We start from the raw sequence: 13,006 nt of genomic DNA, 5'->3' as shown, positions 1-13,006 counted from the left end.
GGAACATTATTCAGCCATAAAAGAAAAAAGGAAATCCTGCTATATGCAGCAACATAGATGGACCTTGAGGGCATTATGCGAAGTGAAAGAAGTCAGAGAAAAACAAATACTGTATGATTTCATGTGTATATGGAGTCCAAAATGACTGAATTCATAGAAATAGAGAACAGACTGGTGGTTGCCAGAGGTGAAGGGTGGGGGGTGAGGGAAACGGGTGAAGGGAGACAAAAAGTACAAAAGATACTTGCAGTTATAAGATAGATATGTCCTGGGGATGTGATGTACAGCAAGGAGCCTCGAGTTAACAATACTGTACGGTATATTTGAAAGTTGCCAAGAGAGTAGATGTTCATATCACAAGAAAAAGTCGTGATAAGAAAGTTCATATAAAGTTGTGATAAGAAAAAGTTCACATCACAAGAAAAAACATTTATAACTATATGAGGTGATGGATGCTAACTAAACTTACTGTGGTGATCATTTTGCAATACATATACCAAATCATTATGCTGTACACCTTAAATTAATACAATGTTATGTGACGATAATCTTTCAGAGAAACTAGAAAAAAAGAGAGAGAGAGAGAAAGTGTTAGAAACAGTCTGAGCATTAAAGGACTTATAGGCTAGCTGTGTGACCGTGGCTTCTATCAACCTCCATTTCATAATCTATAAAACTGTGATAATACCTGTTGCAATGAAAATTAAAATGAAGTATGTGAAGCATCTAGCACAACTTCTGACACATAGTAGACTCTCAGAAGTCAGCTCCCTTCTCCCCTTTAGGCTCTTCCGTGGCAAACTCTGATAACTTACATTTTTTGTCCTATTGTGGAGTTTTCCTGAAAAAGCAAATCAACGTCTATGTCAAAGCTGCAAGTGGTAATGCACCAAGTCATTCCTCCTACTACCTGCAAGACACAAAGAAAATATCTGTTTTCTCATTCTAGTTTGGGGAGAGGGGAAGAAATGGAAGGGAGAAAAAAATATAAGTTTTTATAGAATCAATGACCATACAAAGTATGTATCTTTAGAGAGAGAGTACATGTGTCCTTCTGACTCCAACAACTACAATTCATCTAAAATAGCACCACTGAATAAAACTTCTGCAGCAATGGAAATGTTCTGTGTCCATACTGTCCAATACACATACAGCTACTGAACGCTTGAAATGTGGCTAGTGTGACCGAGTAGCTGACTTATATTATGAAATGGACATATCATTCACAGATCCTCTTTATACTGAGGGGGATGGACATTAATTCTCAGCCAGGAGAAGTCTTAATCCAGTTTCGGGTAAGTGCCAGATTCCAGAGGAATTATGTGTTTTGCAGATCAGACAGGTTAGTAGCAAGGCTGACATTTGTGGCTCATTACTGAATTTCCACACATCTTGTTTTTTTCATGTATCTAAAGGAGAGGAGAATCCCTGCTCTACTTTTCTCAGAGGACTTCTCAGAGATGCAAATGAGACCGAGGTTAAAAAACCACCCTGAAACAAAATCCTTTTCAGATATAGCCTGATGGGAACTCTGATCTCTGGCTGTGTTTAGACACATGTGAGATGCCTATAAAATACAGATTCCAGGCCCCAGTCTAGATCTAACCAAACTATCAAACGGTGAGCCCTCAACATCTGTATTATAAAATAGTCCACAGTGATTGTTATGCAAAGCCAGGCCATGGCCCACTGGAGCACTCAACACTTTCTTCCACCGGGAAGATTTCCTGGCCTGCTCTGTCTGATCTGGAAGCTTCATTTCTGCTGCACTTACTGCATCGTGACACTGATTCTATGTATGTTGCTTTACTTGTCTTCCTTCCCTATTCTATAGAAGCTGGGCTCTTTGAGTACAGGGCCTTGGTCTGATCTCTGTGCCCTCAACACTTATTACTATGCCTTGTGCATGATTCTCGAAGGTTCTGCTGAATTAACAGACTTTATCCCATAGTGACTTCTCTTTCCTCCAAATTCAAAATTTACCATCATTAGAATATGTGGCAATTGTGAGCACACTGACAGCTCCTTATTAACTCAGATTTTATCTTACATAACTTTTATCTCTCCACTCAAACTGTAAGTTCCTTAAAAGGAAGAACTATTTCTAATGCTTTTTTGTACTTCCCAAAGCTCTGTACACAGAAAAGGAATTCAAGGCATATCTACTGATACATTTTTATTTTCTTGTAATAGGAAATTGGAACATTTCTAGTAACAAACCTGAATCACAGAGAAACATGGACACTGGAGAAAGTAAAAACACAATCCCTCCCTCTTTTCTCTGCCCTGGTAAACCATTCCGTCCCAACAAAACACAGCCTAATGGTTAGAAAGGTTTCCCCTTACCTTGTCAAAAGGTGATAAGCCTTTAATTCTTGCCCTGAAATACCCAGCTGCAACCAAAAGCTCCAGAATTTCAGTCAGCTTGACATTTTGTTCTTCATCTTCTCTTGTTTCTACCTAAAACAAAAGTTAAAAGTTAGGCTGGTAAAAGCTAACTTAAATAAAGGAACACCAGGTGTATCCCCTGATGCCACAATTTAACAGCTAAGGAGCAGGTGACATTGGCTGTCTCACTGTTCATGCAGGAGCGTGGGGACACAAGGCTGCCATAAAGAACAGCGTCCTCAGGCCTCAATGAGCTGTGTTAATCGTCAGACGTAGTAGGAGAAAACACACAGGTAGTACAGATTATTCATCTGGTGCTGAAGGAATCCAGGGATAGGAAGATTACAGCACATTACCTCCCTGTTCTCTAACACACTGTTTACTTGACAGGTTCCCGACTAAATTATAAACTCCTTACAGACAAAAAGAAGGTTTTTTTGTGGGCGCCTGGGTGGCTCAGTTGGTTAAGCGACTGCCTTCAGCTCAGGTCATGATCCCAGAGTCCTGGGATCGAGTCCCGCATCGGGCTCCCTGCTCTGCGGGGAGCCTGCTTCTCCCTCTCCCACTCCCCCTGCTTGTGTTCCCTCTCTCGCTGTGTCTCTCTCTGTCAAATAAATAATAAATAAAATCTTAAAAAAAAAAAAAAAAAGGTTTTTTTTTTGTTGTTGTTGTTTTAAACTTTATGCACATCTTGGTCCCAGAAGCTACTGACAAACAGGGCAAGAACAAAGAAGAGAGTTCAAGTATGTATCTTTCTCTGCACTTCTCTTTTGGATCTCTAAAGCAAATACAAGGAGGGCTTTCAACCTAGATACACTGAAGGATGATTACTGCCACATAATGGGATTGCCTTAAAAATAATAAATTCATCTAATGTATGAATAGGGATCTAATTTTAAGAAGTTAAGTTGTATCTTACCTTCACTCCCAGGTGTTGATCTACAACTTAAAAACAACTGAAATATTCTAGTACTTCTGCCTCCATCTACTTTCATGAACGGTACCTTTCCTTTCTTCCGTTACTGCAGAACATAAAAAACCAGTTCTCTATATAAAACACGGCCAATGTGTAGCTGGCTCAAATTCTTGTACCCACCTCTAACTATCCCTCACCCAACAATGCCTGTGAACTCTTCCTTTATACATGTCACATTTACCCTCTTCCCTTTTAGTTACTCTTCATGCCAGGACTATTGCAATAGCCTCTCAATCTTTCTTCTAGTAATCTGTTTTCCTCACTCCTTCCTAAATCACAGCTTTCACATCCTCCCTCTTTAGCTCATCCCCCAGTCCTTATCATTAACACATCATACACTGTCTGTAAGATAGACTCCAAAGTTTTTGGTTTGGCATTCAGATCTTTGGCTGCAACCTATCTTTTCAGCTTCATCCTTTACCTCCCTCCAAAACAATCCAGTTATGGTTATGGCCAACCTCAAGCATGGCTCATTCCCCTTTCTTCACTGTTCACACCCCTTCCCTTCTGATACTCTCTAGCCACCCAGAAACCAGCTTCAAATTCTAGCTCCTATTTGATGCCAACCCTGACAAATGCAGCCTGAAATGGTCACTCCTCTGCATCTCTATTTTATTTATAGTTCTTGCCATTCATACAATTAAGTTGCAACCTCTTCTGAGTAAAATGTCTGGTGTTAATATATATGCCTGTCTTTTGAAATGGGCTATTAGCTGGATCAGGAAAACCCATATATCAGTCATGTTTAACACCTCTTCTGAAGTAGCATTAGGCTCAAAGGACAATTAAATATGGAATGACATGTTCAATCATCACATAAAGTGCATGACCTATGCCAGTCATGGATTAACAAAATGTTTTCATAGTCATGACACTGATAATGGAAATTCAAGTTTATTTTGAAGTACAAATGCCAGGAGAGGGAGCTTACAGATTAACAAACAGTTGAACAAAGAATTATTAAAGTGATTGACAATCTCTTGCAATAGGAGGTGGTACAGGTGACAGCCTGTTTTACTCCTCTCTCAAATCACCTTGGTCCAGCCTATCAAAGTAGCCCCTGGTTCTTAGGGGACATGAAAAATAAAGTAATATGAATTATTCACACCTTCTCTTCCTTTGCAAAAGATGTGGTATAGTTAAGCAACATCTCTAAGTGGGGAGACTCAAAGAAATGAGAAGGTAAAGAGCAATATGGTTCACAAAGATGGAGTAGAAGAGAAAAATGGGATGATAAAGGATTTTCTTTAAACTCCTAGGATGTAAAACAGAAAACTTCATTTGTTCAATCATCACTTATCATGAAAACACTTCCAAGAAGAGGACATTTCATCCCAGGAGGATCATTCCTGCTTTGCCTTGTACCTAATGAACACCCACTGGCCAACCCCAAGGCAGATGCATGGCCCATTTTTTTTAACCACTCACCCCCAGAATGGAGAAGTATGTACACTTTTGCAATATAACCTGTGAAATAACTTCTTGGTGCAAGACACTGAATGGAGAATGTTAATAAGACTCCACATTCACTTCACAGATTAATACTGAAACAAAATGAGAAAGGGCCACTGGCTAACACATAGTGACTGAAAGAATACCCTCTCTTGAGGGTATAAAAAGCCATCAGATTGGTTAATACATCCATTGTTAAAAAACTAAAATTCTGATAAAGATGAAAGACTGTGAGCTCTTAAGCCAGGCACACTAAATTTTCATTTGCTCTGTACTGTAGTTCACGGAAGCTGGAAGGCAGGGCCAATTCTAGCTATCTTCCTATCCTTCACAGACATACAGTAAAGGGTTTAAAAAATTGAATTTAAGGAATTAACTGGATTAGTGACAGCTTAATGACACAGACTATCCATAGTCATATGTACTGGTCTTTGAACTAAATGATAGTAATTTAACTATATCTATCCTGTATGCCTCCTAATTGCCAAGAACTGTCTTAGGTTCCTAGAAAAGTGACAAATCAGACCCAGCCTCCTGGCAGTCAGAGAAGGGTTAAATGAAGGACTCAGAGGATCATGTTGTTTTTTACTTTAGAAAGACCCCCCATTGGGGCGCCTGGGTGGCTCAGTCATTAAGCGTCTGCCTTCGGCTCAGGTCATGATCCCAGAGTCCTGGGATCCATCAGGGCTCCCTACTCAGCGGGAAGCCTGCTTCATCCTCTCCCACTCCCCCTGCTTGTGTTCCCTCTCTTGCTGTCTCTCTCTGTCAAATAAATAAATAAAATCTTTTTAAAAAAAAGACTCCCCCCCTCCCCCATTTATAGTACTGTGGGATACTGAATTGGAGGGATTTAAGGTGAAACCTGAGAGGCCAGACAGGAGTCTGTAGCAAAAGGCCAGGCAAAAACTTGATGAGAGCATAAAATAAATAAGTGACCAAAAAAAGAAATATCAAATACCAGGATACAGTTCTGTCTTCACAATCCCCCATTCCATCGATGTAATTTGCATGTAAGGTTTTACCTAATACAAGGGTTCTGACAACATGACATTTCTTAGGTTTTCCTAAGGTTACAACAAAATGGACTTACATTCTGGGAGCATACACTGACAGATAAGTCTGTCCTTCCATCACTATATCCCCAGCCTTTATGCACAGAACAGTGATCCCTCAATTACTGGATACTTGTGGGATGAAAGAATTGAGGATTGGCAGGGGGGTGGGTGGATGGGATGACAGGCAGTTGAAAGCGAAGGAACCACTCAGCATGTCAAGGTATCAGTCCTCCTGCCAAATGCCTGCTTCAGAACTTTAGGAGGGGGGTAGAGGTGCAGTGTGGGTTCCATTTCTTTCCAGAATCTAGTACTCTAGACTTAGCTTTGGAGTAAATCGACTGGAAAAGAAGACACCTGCAAACCACCTAGCTATATGACACTTGCAGCCAAAAGGAAATGCACGTTCCCTTTATTCCTAGCCAATGTGGAAATCCGGAAACCACTGATTATCCTATCTCTCAGGATCCAGTGAGTATTTAATAACAAACACCTCTGTAAGGAAAGGCACCCGCTACGTTCTGGGGAAGCAGCAATGCTTCCGCCAGGCGCTCTGCCGGGCCACACAGCCCCACCGGACAGCGCGTAGCCTCCAGCACACGAGCCAATGCGTGCACGGTTCCCAAACTTCCTGCTGCTACAAGGGTCTGGTGTGCATTCCCTGCACGCACCGAGGCGAGTGGGGCGGGCCGTCGGGACCCCGCCGCCCCTCGAGGCGGCAGCAGGCGCCACAAGGTCACCGCCCTTTGCACAACCCGAGCCCGGACCGTCCTAGCACGCGTCTCGTGACTCCCAGGGCGCAGCAGCCCCGGGCTTCGAGGGAGCCCTGCGGCGCTAGGAGTCGGGGGACACTGCCTGGGAGAAGTGGGACCCCGGGCCCCGCGGCGTCTGGGGCTGCGTGGGGCTAGGTATTGGGCTCAAAGACCACCTCCGTCCCGGGGGACCCGAGAGCGGCTGAAGTTTGTCCCCGCCCCCGCCCAGGCAGGGGGACCTGCTCGGTCCCCGGCGCACAGGGCCAGCTCTCCCCGCGGGGGACACACCTGAGAAGGGGGCGGGGCGCCCCAAACGTTGCCCGGGCCCCGCTCTGCCCGCCGCCCCGCGGGCTCGGCCCTCTCCCAAGAACCCGGACGTGTCAGGGAGAGGGAGGTCCTTACCTCCGGGAGACCCTGGCCCTCCGGCCCCTTGGGCAACCCCATGGTCCTGTGACAGACGTGCGGCGGCAGCAAAGCTCGCGGAGCGTCCGGAGGAAGCTGTCCCCGGCCGCGAAGCTGCTACCGGGGTGGAGGCAAAGCGGAAACTTCCTCCGCAGCCGCTGCCGCCGCCGCCGGCCGGGAGCTCGGCGGCCCGGCGGAGCATGCGCGCTGGGACGCGAGCGCGGCGCAACTGCGCCTGCGTTAGAGCAGCCCGGGGCAAGGCCGGTCGGCTGGGGATGTGGGAGCTACTGTCCCGCTGGGCTCTCCGGCCGGTGTTCGCGGGAGCCTCTCTCTAGAGCTCCGCAGTGTTCTCCGAGGTGCTTTACAAAAGGGGCGATTCCTTCATCTCGGGGAAATTTTGCATTTTGGCTCCCTTTCGGCGTTTCACAGGCATCGGATGCCCCAAGTGGGGGTGCTGTCAGCTCCGTGAGCCGGACTTCGGAAGCCCCCTCGCTCTGGTGTTGGAATTCCAGCATGAATGCGTTTGGGAATTCCAGACCCCGGCCCGGTTCTAGCTGAATCGGGGTGTTCTCTGCTTCACGCGCACTTGGGCAAACTTCTCGCTGTATATCCGGACCAGGGAACGGAGCCCCCGAGAAAGGCTGCACGCCCGCTGCTTCCACAGTGTTCCAGCCAGTGCGTCTTGTTTCCCAGGAAACCTGGTTTGGGATAATATCCCCCTTCCCCCAACATCCCTAGCTCTGAGTGTTTCTTAGGAAAAGGTCATCTCTGAGAGTGCAACTCGGTTTTGACGTCATTTTAGCTGCTACGTCGCTTACAAGATGCACCCCTTGTCTGTCCCAGAAGATGGATGGCAGTTATATTTTAAAAGGGTTGTCTCCAGGGCCACAAGACCCCCTCCAAACCCTCACTTGCTTCATAGGGGCTTCTCCAGCTTTTTAAAATTTATTTATTTCGTTTTAGCGATGAAGAAAGAGGTGACATGAAAATTTGCTGTATAAGAAATCGTTCCCTCTGTGTGTTGGGGGAGGGCGGATGAGGGAGTGGGGAATGTGAAGCTCTGAGCTCCTAGAGATCAAGAGGTGTGTGTGTGTGTGTGTGTTTCCTCTCTGCATACCTAGCATAATAAGTAGATACTCAGTAAATGTTTGTCCTTGAAGGAATTCTTTGGGCTTTTTGGTACTTTTCCTGGAGTTTGTCCTGACCCAATACCCATGTGGTCTCAAAGGCCCTAAGAACGGCCATTTCCTTCTTAAATGCAGTTTGCTAATACTGCTAACAAAACTGTGTGCCAGGCAGCCCAAATTTGAGAAAATTGAATAAGGAAATTAAGGTGTTGAAACGGGAACTCTCTTAGCAGAGTTATGTGACATCTTGAACTCACCCATTGGGAAGCCAATGAATCTCAATTTTTAAGGCACCCATTCTCAACTTCCCAAATGTATTTATTTTTGTAATTTTAAAATCGCCCTTCCCTGAGGTGGTATAGGATGAGAGGGAATGGAGGGTAATTTGTGGCCGCTGTTGAATGACTAGAAAGTATTGATGCCTGGGGACAGATAACAAAATCTCACATAGCAGGCAAGCCTAAATAGCTGTATATAAAGTAGTTCAGAGAATAGGGTCTGGAGAATAATAAAACTCAGGTAGGCCACACGCAAGTTCCCGGTTGTAAATGCCTTTGCAATGTTTAAATAAACATGAGCAGCTAACTTTCCCAGTTTTACAGCCTGTGTGAGGTGACAGTAGCAGAGTTGGGTTGGGAGCATGCCTTTTTTTTGTTTTTTTTTCCTGAAAGATCCCAGCAAAACGGCCATGGCAGCAGTCAAGAAAGCCTGGGCTTCCTGTGTTTGAGAGCAGAGCCCCAGTGCAGCTTTGGAGAAGAACTTGAACAGACAATGTCAGAGAAGGAGGTTTGTGAGGACTTTGGAATAAATGCATCTCTGTCTCTCTCCACTGGCTCAGGGTACCCATACACACATTTTGTCACCCTAGTGGGATCTTTGGGGATTAGGGATCATTCTCTCTCTCCTTTGCACATTCAGTACAGAGCTGTGTGATGTTTTTCTAAGTGCAAGATTCTCAGGACCCTCACAAATAGTTTCCCTTTTTGGGTAAAAAAAAAAGGGGGGTGCGATAGTAAAGAGCTTCCTGTTAGGATTACCTTTATCCTAAGTGAAGTTTTCTAGAAAGCCTCAATCATTTTGTTCTCATTTCTCCTAGACCTTCCAACTTGGCTCTTGCTGTGACCAAGAAGGAGTATATGAAGTCTTAAAGAAGGAAGGGATCTTAAAGGCATCTAGTGTGTGTTTAGGGAAGTAGAGTGACACAGTTTAGGTCACATAGCATGTTAGTGGCTGTGCTGAGACCAGAGCCCCAAATTTCTGATTCATGATGTCCTTTTATTCATCTATCAAACGTTCATTCATCCAACAAATATTACTTCTATGTCAGTGGCTCTCAAACTTGCTGCACATTGGAATCATGTGAGCAGTTTTAAAAGCTACCAAAGTCTGGATTCTACTCCCAGAGATTCTGCTTTAATTGGTCTGGGGAGAGACATAAATATGGGAATTTTTTTCCCTTGGCGTGTATTGTTTTACATGCAGAACAGTAGTGAACAGTGACTTCAGAAGTTTCTTTATAGATCACGGTGGCACACAGAATTTAAGATCCATAAATGAGCTAAGAGTCTTTAAGTTAAATGAGTTCTTCCTGAAAATTTTTAATCATATGCTAATCTATTCTCAAGCAGTAAAGTTTTACAACACACCATCCTATATTTAGCATATCACATTTCTATAGTAAAAAATGAAGGCCCGGGCCGTGCAAGCAAACCTAAACCTCCTCTGCTTCTGGACACGACCCAGCACGCACACGCACACACACACACACACACACACACACACACACACACATGCATTCTGTATCTCCCGTAGAAAATGAGATCTCACATTTTCTTGGTAAAGTGATTTAATAATTAAAAATTTCTTATTTTGGGGGGGCAAGATTTTTAAAATTTGAAATGTTTAAAATTTCACAGGTGATTCCGATGAGCAGCCAATTTGAGCCCCACTCTTCCCTGTGCCAGGGAATAGTTCCTGGTGCTGGAGAAATTGTAGTCAGCAAGCCAGACAAGATAGTTACTGCCAGAAATGAAACATGCCACTTAATGAGATAATATTGGCTAGATTAGTGCTCTTCAGGAAAAAAAAAAAAAAAAAAAAACCCAGTGAAAAATATGATAGGGAATAGCTGGAGCCCAAGACTCTTCCAGATGGAGGGATGAGGATAGGACTCTCAGGCACCTTTCGAGGGGAGATCTAAGTCTCAAGAAGGCGCATGAAAAGAGCTCAGAGAAAAGCATTCCAGGCAGAAGGAACATCTGGGATGTTCTGGACAACCTCTGCCCCCCTCCAGACCCACTGTTTCTTCTCTCACCTTGCTTGCCACCAGACAAGGCTGGCTGGTAAAGGCTTCATCAGCAGGGCCTGGCACGTCAGCACCTGTAGTATGAGGAGCTGGGGTGTGGGTCCTGGAGGGTAGAGTCTCAGGAGTCATTTGGCAAAATGTATCAAGAACTTAAAAAGTAGGGGCGCCTGGGTGGCTCAGTTGGTTAAGCAACTGCCTTCGGCTCAGGTCATGATCCTGGAGTCCCGGGATCGATCCCGCACCGGGCTCCCTGCTCAGCAGGGAGTCTGCTTCTCCCTCTGACCCTCCTCCCTCTCATGCTCTCTGTCTCTCATTCTCTCTCTCTCAAATAAATAAATAAAATCTTTAAAAAAAAAAAAAAGAACTTAAAAAGTATCCTTGGATGTGATGCTGCCACTTTTAGGGCTTATGTACAAAGATCTTCATCACAATGTTATTTGTGAGAGAAAAACCTGGAAACCATGTCAATAGCCCATGAAAGGGAGTGGTTAAATACATTTTAATGTGTCCATTTTGTGTGACAGGATGTTGCCAGTAAAAATGTTTACTGCAGCAAGCCATGCAAGAAAAGGGTGAGATGAAGCTAGGTAAATAGGAACAATGTCTGCCTGTCCTGTCAGAAAATCAGTAAAACATTTGAAAGGCAAACTGGAAAAATATTCATTACCTGTGACAAGAGTTCTTACAAATGAGAAAGAAAAATTTAATACAAAAGTGAGCGAAAGAAAAAAAATTGGACAAAAGACTTGAAGAGAGAATTTCTAAAAGAAATGGTCACTAAACATATGAAAAAAATTCTCATTAAATAATTAAAAAATTAAAATGAGGTACCTTTGCATGAAAGTAATAATTACTGTTTAAAGGACATTAAACCACCATCGCACTCCCTAGTCAATAAGTAAGTTTTTATGAAGGTTCTAGAGGGTGATTTGGCAAAGTTAATTTTTCGCCAAATATGCATCGAGTGCCTACTGTGTGCCAGGCACTGAGAAGCAATTTCAGTGAGGGTGGCAGGAGTGATTCAGCATCCAAGGGGGCATTTGGAGTTTTCACAGTGACTGGGAAGTATTATCAACGTTTAGCACCCAGCTGTTACGGATGTCAAGGCTCCTGCATTGACTTTGGGTCATAAGAATTGCTTTGGCCAGAGGAATGTGGGAAGCTATGGGATTGTGTCAGTTTGGGCTGCGGTGCTAAGAACGCTTCTGTGTTTCCATCACTCTCTTACGGTCATTCCATCCATCAGGAGAACCTACCCAGGCAGCTGCTGCTCCCCTGGCCTGGGCCTCTGACTGAGAAACAGACATGAGAGAAGGGAGGGGACCTGAAACCCCAACCCAGCTCAATCCAGCCAGCCCTGTGAGCAGGATATCAATGTTTGTTCTGAGCACTGAGATTTGGAGTTGTTTGCTAAGTGTGGTCATCATGGCATCACCTGACTAATACACCATATGTACAAGGAAGAATTGTCCCTCCAAATACCATCCCCTGCCTGGCAAACACGGGATACAGAAAATGAACAGTGGAGTTGTGGGATGAACGTGCAGTCAACAAATAATCATATCAACAACTATATGTTTGCATGTTGAAGTCAGTGCTCTTAATGGCAAGTTAAAAGGTGGGATGAAAAAGAGGAACAGGAGGTACGATTTTGAGTGAGAAGTCAGTGAAAGTTTCTCCAAGGACATGACGTTGGAGACCTAGAGTTGAGCAAGAGTTAGACACGGAGTAGGGAAAAGCATTTCAGGCTGAGGGACCTGCATGGCCAAGCAGAGGAGCTCTGGGTGCCTGAGGGGCTGGAGCACAGAGGGCTCAAGGTGGTTGATGAGGCTGTGGGGCCCAGATCAGGCAGGACCTGTGGGACCATCAGAAGGGGTTTGGATAGGGGCGCCTGGCTGGCTCAGTCAGTTAAGTGTCTGCCTTTGACTCAGGTCATGATCCCAGGGTCCTGGGATCGAGCCCCACATGGGGCTCCCTGCTCGGTGGGAAGTCTGCTTCTCCCTTCTTCTGCCCTTCCCTCCCTCTCGTGCTCGTTCTCTCTCTCTCTCAAATAAATAAATAAAATCTTAAAAATAAAAGAAGGAATTTGGATCTCACTGAAGCACCAGTCATATTGCTTAAGAAAAATTGTTTGGTAAACATTTAGTCCTATCACTGAAATCAATTCAGCCCTTGGTCTACAGAAATGGACTTTGAGTTTCAAACGTCCGCAGTGGCAAGACTGCTCATGTAAAATTCCTACTATTCTTCAAGTTATGGGGAGTTGGTAAACAGCCACAACCAAAAATCCAACCCTGACACTGTCTGGAAATGGGAAAAAAATGAAACAATGCACTCAGGAAATTAACATTGTAAGTAAATAAGAGAAAACCCAAAATTACTTTAGAAGAGATGACAAAGAATACTGTTTTTTCTGGATCAATGGACTTCTTAACTAGCAATAAAGATACATTATGCTTTCATTATCTTGAAATCATATAAGATGGAAATAATTTACTCTTAAGATTCACACATATATTGTAGATTTCTAAAACGTTATCTTAAGACCCTTC

The 13,006-nt window shown here is 44.2% G+C and overlaps 1 protein-coding gene across 4 annotated transcripts in view; it reads right to left on the bottom strand.

Annotated features, from left to right (window-relative positions):
• The window catches only part of CCDC93 (coiled-coil domain containing 93), an 89,539-nt gene extending 82,348 nt beyond the window's left edge, over positions 1–7,191 (bottom strand). For all 4 annotated transcript variants that reach the window (XM_021695794.1, XM_021695795.1, XM_021695796.1 and 1 more), the window contains exons 1-3: positions 7,023–7,191; positions 2,347–2,460; positions 816–910 (exon numbers count right to left, since the gene is read on the bottom strand). In XM_021695794.1, coding sequence (XP_021551469.1) covers positions 816–910; positions 2,347–2,460; positions 7,023–7,064 — 251 coding nt within the window. In that variant the 5' untranslated portion in view covers positions 7,065–7,191. The remainder of the gene's footprint in view (positions 1–815; positions 911–2,346; positions 2,461–7,022) is intronic.
• Between the last annotated feature and the right edge of the window lie 5,815 nt (positions 7,192–13,006).

Source organism: Neomonachus schauinslandi, chromosome 3, assembly GCF_002201575.2.
Source record: "Neomonachus schauinslandi chromosome 3, ASM220157v2, whole genome shotgun sequence".
Classification (NCBI taxonomy): domain Eukaryota; kingdom Metazoa; phylum Chordata; class Mammalia; order Carnivora; family Phocidae; genus Neomonachus; species Neomonachus schauinslandi.
The sequence above is the reverse complement of the archived record's forward strand: the minus strand, read 5'-3'. Positions and strand labels throughout refer to the sequence as shown.